The 17,181-nt window shown below is 42.2% G+C and overlaps 1 protein-coding gene across 2 annotated transcripts in view; it reads left to right on the top strand.

Moving 5' to 3' along the window:
* Positions 1–17,181, top strand: part of Ralgapa2 (Ral GTPase activating protein, alpha subunit 2 (catalytic)) — a 248,630-nt gene that overhangs the window by 118,920 nt on the left and 112,529 nt on the right. The window contains exons 24-27 of one of the 2 annotated variants that reach the window (XM_013512249.1): positions 7,364–7,492; positions 9,952–10,044; positions 10,828–10,886; positions 13,604–13,712. In XM_013512249.1, coding sequence (XP_013367703.1) covers positions 7,364–7,492; positions 9,952–10,044; positions 10,828–10,886; positions 13,604–13,712 — 390 coding nt within the window. Of the gene's footprint in view, positions 1–7,363; positions 7,493–9,951; positions 10,081–10,827; positions 10,887–13,603; positions 13,713–17,181 lie in introns of both variants that reach the window. The other variant, XM_005380947.2, reaches the window with a different exon arrangement.

The following is a 17,181-nucleotide window of genomic DNA, read 5'->3' as shown; positions in this document are numbered from 1 at the left end:
ATAGTATATTTATAATAGTATAAAAGAATAAAGTATTTAGGAATAAATTTATCCAAGCCAGTGCAGGAGTATGCACTACAAACTCAAATCTTGCTATAGGAAATTCAAAAGTACCTAAGTAAATGGAAAAGTTCCCTGTATTCCTAATTTAGAAGACTTACTTTTGACAGTACTGCAAAAACTGATCTACAAATTTAACACAGTCCCTATCAAAATTCAGATGGCTTTTTTTTTTTTTTTGTAGAAAGGAAAAGCCTATTTTAAAATTCATGTAGAATTACAGGGAAATCTGAATAGCTGAAAGAATCTTGAAAAGGAAGAACAAGCAGAACTCATGACTTTTTATTTTAAAACTTTACACAAGGCTACAATATTCAAAACAGTGTGGTAGATACGTAGATCAGTGGTAGATCAATGAAATAGAATAGAGAGTCTAGAATGAGCCCATATATCTATCTGTAGTCCACTAATACTCGATGAAGGTTTGAAGATAATTCAGTGGGAAAAGAAGTCTCTAGTGTTACTGAGACAAATAGGTACTTACATGTCAAGGAGTGAAATGAAACCCCTAACACACTGTGTACAGAATTTTACTCAAAATGGATCAAAGACCTAAGTGTAAGATCTAAAATGATAAAACTCTTGGAAAAAGAAAGGAGGAAATCTTTGTGAGCATGGGTTTGACAAAAGAATTCTTAGATAATGATACCCAAAACAAGCAGCAAAAGGTAAAAGTAGGTAAATTCTTCTTCAAAATTAAAATCTTTGTTCCTCAAAGGGCACTATCAAGCAAATGAAAAATCAACCCACAAAATGGTAGAAAATATTTGCAAATCACATGTCAGACAAATGCACACAGAATATGGAAAGAGGCCTGAGAACTCAGCAGTACAAAGATGAATAGGCCAAATATGGAAAGAGTGAAAGACTTTAATATGTTTACATTTCTCCAGAGAAGCAGCATGTGAAAGGTGTCCCACACAATCACAGGGAGATGAAAGTTAAAGCCACAGGAAACACTTGTTACTAGGATGGCTATCGTCATTTTTAAGCAAGAAAACAATAAATGTGGACAAGGAGACAGTTGGGAACCTGTGTACTTTCCTAGTGAAAAAATAAAATGATAAAGCTGCAGTGGCAAAGTGTTTGATAGTTGCTCAAAAACGTTCAGTTAATAGAACCAGCAGTTCCACTGCTGAATCTATCACCAAAAGAACTGATAAGACATTCAGATGAAAATTTGTGCACATGTTTTGATAGCAACACCATTAATAATCACCAAGAGGTGGAAACAACTGCAGTGTCCATCAATTGATGAAAAGATAACAATGTAAAATATTGGCATAGTGGAATATTACTTGGTAATAAAAAAGGAATGAAGCAGTGCTACATGCTACAACATGAACAGACCTTTGAAGACACTGCCTTACACAGAAGAAGCCAGATACAAAGCACCACATGCAGTGTGCTCCCATATGAATTGTCCAGAGTACGCAAATCCATAGAGATAGACAGTAACTAGTGGTTGCTAGGTAGGCAGGGGGAACCAACAGGGGGAAAATGGGGTGTGGCTACTAATGGATACAGGAGTTTATTCTGGGGTAATGAAAATGTTCTCAGTGGTGATTACACAAATCTGTGACTATACTAAAAGCAGTGTTGTATGCTTTACAGGGTGGATGTTGTTATGTATGAATTATATCTCAGTAAATCTGACTCAGATAACAAACAGAGAAGCAGTTTGGGCAGCTGTGCTCCTCTGCCCATGCCATTCCGGAAGTGCAGTGTCTTCCTCACGCAGTTCTCCTGGTGAGAAGCCCAGACGGCTCTGTTTCTCAGACTCAGAACCCAATTACTCTGTCCTGGCCCGTCCTTCTAGGCCTCAGTAACGTCATTGCCTCTGGAGAAGTCGCATTTTGTTCAGCGCTGGTAAAAATCTCTGCCTTTTCCTAAACAAATTGCACCACATGTGGCCATTTAAAAAAATAACATATAGCACATGCCACGTATTATTTGGCCAGACCGTGAAAGCAGTTTGCAGCTTTGTCCTGCTATCTTTTTATTCCCAATGACTTCTCTGGAAGTGTGATACCAGTATTGTGTTCTACAGTGCTTTTTTGTTGTTGTTGTTAAGGGCCATAATGTTAAAGGCCTTTCTGTCACCAGGGGTCAGGTAGCAGCTTGAGTGTGTAAAGGATATCCTGGCACACAGAGTTAGAGGTGCAGACATCCACCAACAGGAGGGAGAGGATGGGCCTTGGGATTTGACGCTCCCAGATCTGTTCTGGTAACTAAGCCTCTTGTCGCTCCATTTCTGAGCTTTGCCACGAAGGCAGTAATGAATATTTCCAAGAATGTCCTCGAGATACCACAGGTTGTGGCTCCCATTATTTGTCACAGAAAATTTAAATTTTATCCAGGTTAGTGTCCGAAGTGTTCTTCTGCATTCACATAGTTTTATAATTAATTATACAAGTATGGGCTGAGTCCTGTCTTTTTATTAGCCAGATCACTTGAAATAAGCAGATCCCAGCATTTCCCGCTTTACCTAATAGAAGGGCTTCCGATCGAATTTCTTAGAGAAAAGACAGACATCTTCCCTGAAAAATAGCAATGAAGTCACCTAACTCATAGTGTCGCGGTTCCTTAAAGTGAGAAGTGAACAGAGGGGCTGGACTGGTTAGCAGACCCACATTTATTTCTTGGTCCCACTTGTCCTCGCAGGGGGGACTGAATGATTTTGGGGAATAAGCAGATCCATTTGCTCTTGGGAAGCGGGCGTGCTGCATCCGTGGAGGAGAGGCAGGGAGAGGGAGACAGATGGCCGGCTATTGTGTTACAGCCATCGGCTGCTGGCTGCGAGCACATATTAGTGAATGACATATATGTAATCGGTGTGAGAGCACAGTCGCACATTTCTAGTACTGTCTGAAGGATGGCTACTTCCCCAACATTTGTATTTTATAGAATCCTGTATTGAAATGTTTTTATTTACAGGGTTAATCCATTTTAAACTGCCTTAAAGTGAACATTTTCCCCCATTTTTGACACCACTGTGCAATATTTTGAATCAAAATGGCCCATAATGGCCCCTTTTTTTATTTTCCATAACAACACAAGCACTAAATTATAGCTGTGCAATTATGTAAACAATGGAAATGCTTCCAGAATGAATCCTTCCTTTTAAATTTTCATTTTGTGTAATTGTTGGAAGGTTTGGAGCCATAATAAACAAAATTATTTTACACATTTATCGTTCTAAAGGTCAATTATAAGAGAACTAAAGACACAACACTATGCAAAACGAAGAAACCAATTTCTGTTGCCATCACCATATGTTTTTCTTATCCCTTACGGTTTTTCCAGTTACTGTGTACACACAGCATTCAGTGAAAGCGATTCATTTACTGGGCTGAGTATGGTTCATGTTTATAGAGCTGTGCTTTGGAAGGGAGGAAGCAACACGCCTCTGTTTGAATTACCTGATTTTTTGCAAGCTCAGTGATAAGAGACAGATGCTGTCCTTCACTCCCTTTCTCATAAACCAGAATCTCTGGGTGAGCCACAGATGCCAACTTATAGCCAGCTTCTCACACCTGGTAGGCCCCGTGTCCCAGGCTTTTCACCAAAACAGGGGAAAAACACCAGTTCAGTGGCCTGTTCGCCATGGTACAGCATTTTGCAGGGTTGTTTCTATTGAATAAAAATCACTTTGAAAAAGTTTTGTCTGTGCTTCATCCTGGTCAACTCGAAAGAATAAATGCAGTGTCTTGTTCAAACTCCATTTGCCATTGAACTTATTTAGGTTCTGGTTTCATCTGTTCAAAGTGTGGGAAAGGAACTAATTCTTGCTACCAAACTCAATTGTTTGGGGTAAGTTCTAATATTTCTCACAGGAATGAAACTTAAAACATGTAAAATGGTCAACGGGGCTTCCTCATTTGCCCCATTGGTTGTACTCCTGTGTCTAATTGCAGTAATGCTTGGCTAAGGGCGTTGTTTGAAGCCACTAATTTCCAGAGCTTTTTAGGGTAATGTGTGATCCAAGAGGCTTGTTTGTGCCCCCTTTGAAATGTTTTTAAACATTCTTCAAATAAATCAGAAAAATAATACTTTACTGAGTCATACAAGCTAAACCTATGTATTCTACAAAGTAAAACGTTTCAGAGTCCTTATCCTGTTAGCAGACCTTTGGTTTTTTCTTTTCCTTGCAATTCTGATTATTCCTGCATGGCCCTTTCCAGGTTCAAAAGCATTTGCCCACATCTTCTTTGCTGCTGGGACTACTTTTTTTGATCATTCCATTTTATGGAAGTGAGGTGTGAAGCTCTGGGCATGATATGATCTGCACAGATCTCCCACACAACACTTTGGCCCAAGCCTTATGGCCCTGGTTCTGGAACTGTGTTGTCCAAGTGTGGGTTCGAGGGTATTTCCTGCAAGTGCTCACAGCAGAGATGGCACTGAGTGGCAGCGACCCCCACGATGGGCATGATGGCCTCTCTCCTGGCCTCTGCCATCCTGATGACACACTTAGGCGGCCCTCAGAGTTGGCAGTAAACTTCCAACCACACTGTGATCCTGTAAGCCACTCACTTAGCAAGAAAGCCCCAGACTGTCAGATAGTGATGTTTTCAGCAAAAGCTCAGTATCATGGACTTGCTGTCACTGTTTGGTTCAAAGGGCATTTTCTGTTTATGACCAAGGATACTCACTTTCCAGAATAGTTTTACTTAAGTTTGAACCAATGAATCACTTTGAAAAACCTGTCAGGCAAGATGCTCACTTTGAGGGTGGATGCGATGGAGGATGCAAGGGTCGGCCTGTTGTGTGTACATATGAAACCCTGGAGGAAGGTTTGCAATCTTGGGCTTTTGTTTCGTGTTTCCAGAGATCCCAGTTATAACTGTGGTCTTGGCTTCCAGAGGGGAAGGTGCAGCAGGGATCATGCTGTGAGTTGCAAATGTGCAGAGCTCTCTGAGTTCTCTCTTGGGGGAGCGTGCAGCTGCTGTCTTTGACCAGCACACGGTTGCCCTGCGTGTACGGCGTTATCACAGAATTGGAATCTTTGGGTCATTCTGTTTCCATGCAGATGACAATGACAAGCAGGCCTGTGGCTGTTGTTGGGCTGGCTGGTCAGATGGCGCCCTCCCTAACCCTGTGTTAACCCTGCCCCAGTGTCGTCTTTGGCAACTGGGGCACAACCCCTGCATCTCCTGGGCGCTGACTCCCGTGGGTGGCCGAGGCGGGCAGGCCAGCCATCTGTTGCTGTGCCCTCTCTTTTCCATCTTCCTGCCCATAGAAACAGGTTCTGTTGAAGTGACTCCTGGCTGGGGTCCAGGGCCTGGGGCAGCCGTGTGACTCAGCTCCTCACAGATCTGTTGTCTTCAGCGTCAGTGGCAACTTAGTAATTTTTTCTGAATGCCCCTCACAGATCAATGCCTTTACACAGACGGATCTTAGGAAGCAAGATGGATTCCATCTATAAATTCTGGCTTTACTTATTAAAAGAATTGGTTCCTAATTCCCATAAATTTCTCCTAGAAAAGCATTTTTTTAATTAAATCTCGAAATTCTGGTGGTAAAAATGGCTCATTTGACTTGAGTATGTGCTAAAGATCCTTAAAACCCATACATAGGCTTCAGGGTTTTAGTTCCTCATCTCAACAGATGGAATTAACACAAACATAACAAAGTTAACATCCTGGTTGTTTGCATTATTAATCTTCAGATGCATGGCATTCTGCTACCTTGCTCGCCAGGTTTGCACGAACCCTTTCATTGCAGCATATGTCAACAGAAATGTGCTTCCATCTGCTGCCGGAGAGCCTGATGCCTGATATTCCCAGACAAGGCCCGGCACAATGCGTACCTCTGTGAGTAATTACAGGTGTGTGGTGAGGAGCCCAGGGCATTAATCAGAAGCTTAATTATGAAAAAGGTGGATCTTTTGTTCCACTCCCGGAGCACGAGTTTACCACACACTTTCTAAGCTGCAGCACCCATCTGCTCGGCCCCTTAGAATGTTTGCCTTGGCTGATATGGGCCCTAAAGTGTATGGCAGGACGTGATTAAAGCAGGTTTAAACATTAACTGGGAAGGAGCGTGGTTCAGGTTGACTTTCCTTTCTTTCCTCCTTTTATCTGTCTATCTATCTGTTTATTTTGGGTATAGGAAAAAGTCTGCTGAAATGCCAAAACTTTACATTAGGACTTGCTAAACTGCCATACGTGAGTTCTAGTAGATTAAACATGATGCGGTTGTTTTAAGGATGTAAACAGTATGGCTTATGGAAATTCAGTGAGTGTACTACAGGAGAAAAAATGTTTTGTGAACACATAGAAATTCTGTTTTAAGAAGGCAAGATGTCAAATGAGGTTATTTTTAGTATGAAGAATTTGACTTCATGTATTAGAATTTAACATGTTGCTGCCACTTTGCTCTAATTTAACACAATTAAATCAGAATTATTTTGAAGGATTCTTTTGGACCCTGAAAACTAAGAAACCCAAGGTCTTTTTATTTAGTCTTACCTAAATACATATTGATACTAGTTATAGGTTGTGTAACTACAAGTCACAAAGCAGTAGTACTTCAGTGTAGCTGATTGATGTGCCTGCTAAAAACTGCGTAAGTGAAATTTGCGATTTACTGACTCACTGAACTTGGGTGTACACACACGCACACATGCACACACACTGTTCACTCAGCATTATGGTCTGTCCGAGATAGTGTGAGTGCTGTCCAGGGCTGCGTTCTGACTGCCAGGGGCAGGGATGAGGTGACCACCTCAGCACAGAGCGTGGGTGGAGGGACCAGCTGGCCACCAGTAAGAGGCTGTCGTGGACTTGGGCACAGGCGCCTAGGCGCGCAGGCAGATGAATACCCTGAGTGCTGCATCCCACACAGAAGGCCACTAGGCACTTTGGACTTGGACTTGTGATCACACGTGTGCTCAGATCATGCTGACCCCTGGTCTTAGTGCATATCTGACACGGTATTTCCCCATCATTGTACATAAATTACCCCAAGAATGAAATTTCCATCTCCTTGCCTATTGTAAGGTTTTTTTTTTAAAAAATAAAACAGCTTGTTTTAACTTTTGAAAATCAAAAGCTAAAGACAAAACCTATTCTTTGTTGTAGTGATAGGTGTTCAGAGGTTTTGTTTATACATCTACCTTCTGTTCCTTGTAACATTGTGAGATAACCACTGAGTAGTTCGCCTAGTGGTACCCTGTCCCTGAAAAATGTCTCTCTTCCAAATCCTTATAGATTATTATACAGTGGTCCTGTGTACACACAAACTACTTTGGGGTTTTGTCCTAAAATTTTCAGCCACGCATTCTTTTCCTCCCTTGTAGGATATCTTGAATACAATCATAAGACACTGCCCACCCCGCTTCTTTTCCCTGGGTCTGCCTGGCTTCTCCATGCTGGTGGGGGACTTCATCACAGCCTCAGCCAGGGTCCTCAGCACAGACATGTTGGCGGTGAGTATGACAATGCTCAGATCTGAGCTCCCAGGAGGCCTCCAGATCGCTGACAAGGTTCAGATTTCTCCACTCTTAACAGGTGTCGACTCATTAGTGCAATGTGAAACTGGGCTCTCAGGGTAGATACCCTGGCAGCTGACGTGTGAAATTGTAGGATAAGATGACACACTAGTATTGGAAAGGCGTTTCATCAAAAGGCCAAAGTGTGAGAAATCATATCCCCACTAATATCTCAGCACGTTTACACCGTCAGAAGCAGGGCTTGTCTCTTAGAATCTTATTAGCATTTTCTAGTAAATGGTGGTATGGATATAAACGTGAAGTAAAGAGAATATTAAGTGTACAATATCAGTGAGGCACTTTAAAAAAATTAAGTCTTGGTTACTGTAAGTCTTATAGAAAATATTAATTTATCTGTTTATTATTTATTTTTGTAGTGCTGGAGATTGAACCCACTGAGCTATACCCTTAGCCCAAAACTATTTTCCTAAAATGTTAGAACACTAAAGTTTTAACCAGAAATGAATATGTATTTCTTATAAATGTGAGAGAAAATACTGGCAAAATTCTCAACTGAAAAAATTACAAGCAAATGGCCTAAATGTACATTAAGGGTTGCAAAAGAAATTTATCTTCCATCACTGCGTTACTTTCACTATTTCACAATGCCATAATGCCTTTTGAAAGAATACTTTTCTGCATTTAAATTTAAAAGACCTTCCTTACCATTTGTTCTCTGGACAGCAGTTATCAATTCAGTCATTTTTCCCCTTCAAGTGGTATAAATAAAATGAGCTTTTCTGTTTGCCAGGGATTTGCATTGAAGTCAGGGAGAGAAGCCATCATCCTGTATTATGTTTGATACATGTTCACCTTTTCTCTCCACTTGTTTTTTTTTCTGCACAAGGTAAATTCAAACTCCAAGCTGTAGGTTGTAAATAGTTTTAATATTCTGTATATGTGATATTTCATGATGATCTTTTCATGCACTATCTTATTAGTATAAGTTAATAGGCAAGAGAAGGGAAAAAGAGACAAGAAGAATGAGGGAAGAAAAAATAGAGAAGAAAAATACTGGATTTGACAACTTTTCATACTTCACTGTGAATATTATTTCTAAAAAAGATTTTAGGATAATCAAATCTTAAAGAACAAATTTATTTTTAACCACTGAAATCAACATTGAAGAAACTAGGGCCAGGTAGTTAGCTTAGTGTAGTTAGCTTAGTGGCACAGCGCCTATCTGGCAAGCGTGACGTCCTGAGTTTGATTCCTGGTGCCAAAAAATAAAATAAAATAAATAAAATTAAAAATTGAAAGCACTTACAAGATCCAGGTAGGAAAATCATACTTCTTTACTTAAAAGTACTTTTACTATTTACTAAGAGAGTTTTCTATAAAGATGCTAGAGCAAGACATATGCTTTATCCGTGGTGACCATTCTCTGTGCAGATGTATCTTTTAGCTGGTTGAACTATAAAAATAGCCTCCCACACATGCAGTTGGCTATCAGGTATGTGAAAAAGAATACTTAATATCACTAGTCATCAGGGAAATGCAGTTAAAACTGCAATGTGATAACCATCCCACAGCTGTTGGAATGATTGTCATCAAAAAGACTGAAGAGAAAAAGACCAAAGAAACAAATTTTGAGGATATGGAAGGAAGGGAACCCTTGTACACTGCTGATGGGAATGTAAATTGGTTCAACCATTCTGAAAACTAATAGGAATGTTTGTCTTAGCTACCTTTTTGTTGTTGAGACCAAATATCTGACACCCACCACTGCCATTGTCATTACTAAAAAATAGTAAGTTAGATGGACAGATGGGCAGCAGCTGGATGACGCACCTTTGAAATTCTGTGCCTGCCCCCACTCTTGGCTACTCATAGCTGTGAGATTGAATTAAAATCTAGTGATCTGCCTCCTTTGATATATATGTAATTCCAATAATGGACAGGTAAGGTATTAGTATCTCACTAGATACAGTAACTTAGTAGCTCAGTATATGTTGTTCTGCAAAGTCATTCCTTGTGAGACACAGGAAATGTGGTAGATGGTGTCCTCTCTGTGATAGCTACCTCCAAACAACTTCCTTATGAGTTTTCCTTAATTGTTCTTCACAGCAAAAGCTGGTGTCGTTTGCCCTGCTTTCTGAAGAACACTATCAGTAAAACAGTGTACAACAGTCTGGACTCAGTCACATGCCTTTGTAGTTTTGAATGAATCTGCAGATCAGTTTGTACTGCCTTTGTTTACGTGTAAGTGTAGTAATATTTCCCATTCCTTGGAAATTAGCTTTTTAAATATTCATCAGGAAAATAAGCAGGCATATAGTATCATGTTTCCAATCATGATAAAATAATTACCCAGATTCCTTCTCAAAACCACGAAGAAGCAAGGTGTCATTGCTTCTCAGAGTGAAAGCTGTGTGCTCCCCACTCTTTGTGTGCAGGCTCCTCGTTCTGAAGCTCTCACCATCCTTGGATCCCTCGTCTGCTTCCCAAATATCTACCAGGAGATCCCATTGCTGCAGTCGGTGCCGGAAGTAAGTGAGGTTATCACCAGAACCGAAGATGTCAAGGTATATAACGCACATAACCACATCTCCAGTTTAGCATTTTATAGGTCCAGCTGTGTCTTCCATTTTTATGCATTGATCTCATCCCTGAAATTTTGCTGCCTCTTTTCAGTGTTTTGATAGTTGTTTTCAGAAGTCTGTTCGAGGGCCTATAAACACGTTCAGAGCACCCTGAAGTTAAACCTGGTAGCTTCTTTCCTCGGTGTTTTTATTAGATCTGTTTATTGTGCCTAGGAATCCACATCATGTAATGAGTTATCCTTTGTAATAATTTCATTAGCTTAGTTATGCTGCAAAGTGCATCAAGTGAACTTACAAGAAATAATTGAAGTAAACTAAGTAAATAAACTTTGTTGGCCTGATTAAATACTACTAATAATTTGAAATTCCAAATTATTTCTTGGAGAATAAAACTACTTAGTCTCCCCTCAACTGACTTTTGAAGCAAACAAAAGTAAATCCCAGCAACAATCAATCAATTTATAATACATGATTACAATGTATAATTCAATATACAATGTATAATCCAATTAGCATTAAAAGTAAAGGAAGATTTTCCTATCTGGAGGTCTCATTGCTTTCACTGCTTCCCAGAAACACTCCTGCCTCTGCTCCAGCCCCACTCCTCTGAGCTCCCAAGCTCCCGGGGCCTTTGGTAGCTCTGGGCTGTGTGGAGTGTGGTCAGTCATGTGGAAAACCAGCCATGACACAAAAACAAAATTTTTATTTTACCTAATTTTGTGTTTTTAGCATTACCTCATAAATATTTTACTGAAGAATGCCACAGAGGAACCAAATGAATGTGCAAGGTAAATGTTGGACAAGAGGTAAACTCTTTCAGAATTTTTAAGATACATTTTTATGTGTAAACAGTTAATGTTTAAAGAAAACACTTTTTCCTTCACTTTTACACACAGTAAAGTATACACACAGTAAGAATTCTGTCAGGAAAATGCTTTATTTGCTTGCTTATTTATCTATTTATTTTTGGCTTTTTGAGACAGGGTCTCACTATGCAGTTCAGACTGGCCTTAAACTCACGTTGTAGCCCAGGGCTGGCCTTAAATTCATGGCAGTCTTCCTGCCTCAGCCTCTCAAGTGCTGGGATTACAGGTGTGCACTATTATGCCACTCTGCTTGATTATTTAAAAAGTAATGATTATTAATTGAAGATTGTAAGGTGCAGAAGATTGTATATAGTATGCTGTCTTTCATGTAAGAAAAAAAACAAGCCAAAAAATCTAGACATATATTCCCTGATGTTTTCAGTAAGAAGGAGAATGGAAGGATACCCCACAATTTATAAAAGCGGAGTATGTGTAGGAGGGCAATCTCAGCTGGTGGTGACTTTGTACCCAGGAAACCCTGGCAGTATCTGGAACACTGTGGCTGCTTCTGCCAGGCCTGCAGGTTGCAGCAGTCTCCAAGCAAGACTGACAGTTCTTCAGCTAAGTGCACAGAAGAAGGAAGCGCTGCCTCTCCTCTTGGCTGAAGCCAGGGCTGGGAATGCCCAGCTCTCAGCCCTGATGGTCATCGCTGGAGCCCATTCTTGCTCCTGGGGAGCTGTGCCCTACTCTGCCCCATGCGAGCCAGTCGACCCCTCTCCCCTGGCCTCTTAGCTCAGTGACTTTAAGCTTCTTTCAACTGTATACTTCACCTGTGCTCCTCAGTTATCTGCAGTAGGTGGCTTGGCCCAGGTTTCCTAGTCTGCCCTTGCAGAAGCCAGGTGATCATTACCAGTTTACTAGTGTTAAACCAGACTCGCGCTTGGGAATAAAGCTGACTCGGTTAATGTGGGACTGGGTCTGGCTTGGCTCATCTTTTGTTCAGGGAAGTTAGGTTTCTATTCATGGCCTGTCCATGCCTTCCCCATCCTGCTCCAAATTAGAGTCCCACAAAATGAGTAGAGGACAGTTTTATTCTCTTCAGTCAGGGATACTTTGTGAAAAATCTCTTAATAGTCGTGTGTCTCTATAGAGATACACATTGGTGATGAAACTGCATAGGTCTAGTATTGTCTTTGTGAGAAGGCTAGCCACTGATGTCTGTCATCAGTTTGGGAAAACTGTGATCCCCACCTCTATCCCTCCCTCCACCTTCCTCCCTCCACCTCACTCTCTTCATGTCTGTACACACACATGCACGCACGCACACATACACACACAGCAGTTTTGATAAATTAACATTTTCTAGAAATTTTTCCACTTTAAGTTTTGAAGTATACTTCAAATAGTATACTATTTTTTTTTTTATTTCTTTGACTTTTATAGTTAGATCTACTTTTTAATCTCTGACACTTTGTGTATATTGACTGATTTTTTAAAAACTATTCTTGCCAAAGTTTTGACAGTTTTGTCAATGTTTTCAAAATTTGGTCAGTCCAATCCCCAGCACCTCACCCCCAAAAAGATTTTTGTTTTATGTTTGTGTTCAGCTTTTCTATTCTGTGTGCCTTTTTTTCTTGCTTTTGAGTCCTTTTTATTCTTCTATTTTACTTTCATTCTGTTATTCCTTTTCTCAGTACTTAGTATATTAATTTTTAGCCTCTCTCCTTTACAAATATAAGTATTTAAGACTTATTCCTAAGTGCTACTTTATCTGAATTTTAAAAGTTTTAAGATGTAATATTTTCCCTTCCAACTTTTTTGAACTTTCTACTAAGATTCCTTCATTAAATCAGGAGTTATTTAGATATATTTTTCTATTTTCAAACATACAGTTATTTCTACATATCTTTTTGTTACTGATGTCTTAATTAATTGCATTGTGGCTCAAAATGTTATCTGATACATGTGTATGAAATTGTTGAGATTTTCCTTAGAGCCTGATATTCATCCAGTCAATTTTTGTAGCTGTTCTGTATATTTTTTAAAACATGTAAATGTACACAGTGTTCTTTAATTGTTGGGCATAGTGTTCTAGATGAGTCCATTATATTAAATTCTTTAAATTAGGTGCTTCAATTATCCTGTATCTTTTGTATCTTTTCTGATATTTTTTAACTTGATCATTTACTGAGTAGAGCTTTGTTTAAATCTTCCCTTGTAATGGTATATTTCATCTATTTCTCCTTGTATTTCTGTCAAATTTTCTAATACATATAGTTTAAGGTTACATTGTCAATACGTAGGTTTAGAACTGTCCTATCTCTATATGAATCCAATCTTTTATGTGTATGTAGTGACCCTGTATTTCTAAGGATGACTTTTATCTTACAGACTGCTTTATTTGATATTGATTTAGCTATTTCTGATATTGATTTGGCTCTATGTGATATTGATTTAGCTATGGATAATAAAGTGTATTATCCATACTTTATAAATGCTAATCATTATTGGTGTTTCTGTTTGTCCTGAAAACTGGACTATTGAAAGTCCCTCATCCTTTTCTCTGAAAAAGACATCCTGTTAATTAGCTATAATTTATGTTGTTTTGAATAAACAGTTGTAAAATATTTTTTTATTTGAAAATGCCAAGTAAACATATTGTGTCACAAGAATTTCCTTCTTTTCCTTTTTTTTTAAAGGTGTGTTGCCATTTGCTCCCTGGGGATATGGATCTGCGAGGAGCTTGCACAGCGCACCTGCCATCCCCAGGTGAAGGAGGCCATCAACGTGGTTGGTGTGACTCTGAAGGTATTGCCACCTGCCATTATGCTACATCCGGTTTCAGTTGAAATTAGCTGCACCTTTGTGTCCCTCATATTACACAGAGGCAGTGATTCAAAACTCCTTTCCTGAGAGCCCCAGCAAGTGTGCTGTGAGGGTCCCAGCAGAGGCCACCATGGCTGCCTCTCTGGCAACTGTGGGCACAGCTAGCATCCCCGCACCAAGCCCAGTGGCCAGATGGAGTTCCTGTGGAGGCTAGGAAGATCCTGTGGCAAAGAGGACATCTGCCACCTGTTGGCACGGGTGACAAGAGAATGGGATTTCAAGCCTGTCCTCTTCAGCAGGGCTAGGAGAAGGCATGTCCACCAGGCAGCTAAGCCTCAGACATTTTCAGGATGCTTTTTCTTGCTTTGGTATTGGGAGGAGAAGCTGCTATTTATCGGGTGCTCCTGCAAGGCCAGAATAACAGCGAACTCTCCAAATACTTTGTGGATCTTTATCACAGCTCTACAAGGTAGGCGTTACAACCCCTGTTCTTCACCACAGGAAATTGGGAAATCGGGGGCAGAGAAACTAGGTCTCAAGTCCATGGCACACAGCACAGATCAGTTGACACTGAAGCCAGGATTGAACTTCTAATTGCTCAGTTAGGCTGCTTCCTAAGCCAGAGTCCCTGGCTCCTCTTAGAATAGCAGTAATGGTCAGTTATGTCGCTTGTTATTGACCTTCCTTCTGCTCCAGAACCGACAGGTGCCCATCTCGGCTAGACACCCTGCAGAGGGGAGGTTCTCCAAGGGCAGCCAAGTGTGCTCATTTCACCTGTGGAGGAAGTGAGGTGCAGGAGAGTTGTGCAGCTCAGTTATGGCCATGGGATCACCCTGCCGAGTTAACGGCAAGCCTTGGTCCTCATCCCACACCAGTGTTGCAGCCCTTCCTGCCCATCTCTGAGCAGCTGGGAGGTGACAGTGGTGACAGCTGATGCTGGGTGTTCATCAGCAGGCCAGCGACAGTGCATTATCCAGGCATAGTACTGCCCTCTGACTCCGAGTCTGGTATTGGACCCTCTGTGGTCCCAGGGCTTCTTGTCCCCAGAGTATCCACTACACCCAACTCACCTTACTCCTTGCCTGGGCATGGGCAATTATATCATGGGAGCTGGAAATGTGCTCGCTGCTTCTCTGCAGGTGAGGAGGGGAAAAACCATCCTAATGGTACCATCTGGGGTGCTCCCTCCAGCTGAGCAGAGTACTGGCCTGACCTTGGCCATCACCTCTCTTCCCTAGGGTGGAGAGGTACTACCACCTGCACCTCACAAGTAAGGAAATTGTGCCTATGGAGACTGAGGGCTTGCCTCTCTCCCCAGGGTCCTTGGCCCTGCCATGGAGGCCCCCTAAGCACAGAGAGATTCTCTTATGGAAGGGCTGAGGGGAAGTCAGGGTACAAACTATCAGTGTGGGTCTGATTCATTTCCTAGATACCTTGTTTCCTGGATTCTAAGAGCTGCTTTTCAAATGTGAATTTTAATTAAATCACTGTAAGTTTAGTGGAAGGTAATAGAAGAAAAGCAGAAATTGATAACAGAGCTGTGGAGTAGAATAATAGGGAATAGATATCTTTTCTTCTTTGCATTTCCATGAATTTTCAAAGAAGCCTGCAATTTTTCTATAATTATGAGGAAAACATAAGGTGCAGGAGAATATGCAGCCACACGTGTGGAGCCCAGGCTCTGCAGGGCACTGGGGTGCAGTGTGCACATCTCCCCGCAGAGCTGTCCTCTCTGAGTCAGTGCAACTTTCTGCCCTGCCTCTCAGAAATGAGAGAAAGGAGCACAGGGGCCCAGGACACAGCCAGACAGGTCTGCTTTAGCTGTGGTGACAACAGGAGGACCGTGTCAGTGACTGAAGTCCTGGCCTCTGCCTATCTGTGTGCCCATTGCGCTGTCTTCCTGAAGGACACAGCACTCAGTACCAGGAGGGAGGGAGGCTCCAGGAAGAATGGGGAGCAGCAGCAGCTGCTCTGAGGGGAGGGGCTCCACGGCGTGTGTGGCCCTGCCAGAAGGAGAGGCAACAAGGAGGCATTACTGTGAGTGGGGTGCTGGGATGCTGTGGACTTCTCCTGTGCAGCTCTTGCTATCCTGAACAAAGAATTGGACAGGAAATGAAGCAGCAAAGGTTTACATTTATTAAAGGTAAGAAAAGGGAGAGGTGCTCTGCAGAGTGAGTGCCAAGTTAAAGCAGGAAAGAGATACTCTCTGTGGAAGACAGAGTGAGCCACATAGAAAGAAAAAGGAGAGGGGAGGGGAGGAGAGAGGAAGGAAGGGAAGGGGGAGGAAGAAAGAGAAAAGAAAGAAAGCAGTGACCACCATCTTTAATATCCATTCTGATGTCAGATGTAGGCCATCCTACAGTGTCAAAAACTTGCTTGATCTTGCACTAAAAAAATTGAAGATCACACGCTCAGACATCAGGTACAAGACTTGGAAGCTGTACTGCGCATGCCCAAATCCCTATCATTGACAGGTCACACCCACTTGCCCAGACACTTTGCCACGCCCTGATCTTCTGCGTCAGGACCACCTGACCCATGTCCATCTGTGTCCCAGAGCTAGGAACACAGAGGGCTCTGTGCAGCCTCAGCACCTTACTTGGTACTGTGCCCTTTAGAATCCCTCACCCTCTGGAGTGGCCTGGATGTGGCCCCAGGTACACAGGGAGGCTCTCTCTGCAGCCCCATCGGTGAGTGGGCCTAGGGATCCTACTCACAGCACCATGCTCTCAAACACCTGGCCTCCTGCCTTTGGAGATGAGGCCGCCCATAGCCCCACCTGCTGCTCCCCTCATGGCACTGGTTGTTCCTCCTCAATACCCTCTGCTGTCCCTGGTCACCTGTTCATCCCTTCTGGGACTAGCCTCAGCTGTCCCTTCAGACTGCTTAGAAAGAGTTATCCTTGCATCTTCTGGGTCAGGGTGCTAGGCAGAGCACACAGGTCCCTGCTGCCCCATGACACTGCCAGGTCCTTCAGGTAGGGAAGCTGCCTGCCCTGTCCATTTTGTGCCTTTAACCCGGGCTGGCACAGGTCAGTCCCCAGTGTGTACAAGAATGAATGGCTGCTTCAGCACCTCTCCTCACCTGGCTCTGTGTGTTGGGACTGCACCTTCTTCTGTGCTCTTCCAGGCCCAGACGCTCCTGTCTGCCCACAGTCCTTTTGTCTTTGCTGCTGCTCTCCTCCTGGTCCTATTTCCAGTGCTTGAAGTTTGGAGCTGGTCGGCACCTGCCCACTGTCTCCCATTCCTCAGCATCTGTCTTCCCAGTAAACATATCACACACATGGGCTTCATGGCCAGGCCAGGCCAGGCATGAGATGTACAAAGATGATTGCATGTGCAGCAAAACAGCAAAATGGACTTAGGCTCTGATAGCTTTTAGTGCCAGGAAGGAAATAGGACAGAGGGCTGGCCTTTGTATAGGTGTTGTCACCTCACAGAGATGACGTTTT

The sequence above is a fragment of the Chinchilla lanigera genome, unplaced genomic scaffold, assembly GCF_000276665.1.
Source record: "Chinchilla lanigera isolate Chin_1 unplaced genomic scaffold, ChiLan1.0 scaffold00014, whole genome shotgun sequence".
In the NCBI taxonomy this organism is placed as follows: Eukaryota; Metazoa; Chordata; class Mammalia; order Rodentia; family Chinchillidae; genus Chinchilla; species Chinchilla lanigera.
Note: the sequence above shows the minus strand (reverse complement) of the source record. Positions and strands in the feature narration are given on the sequence as shown.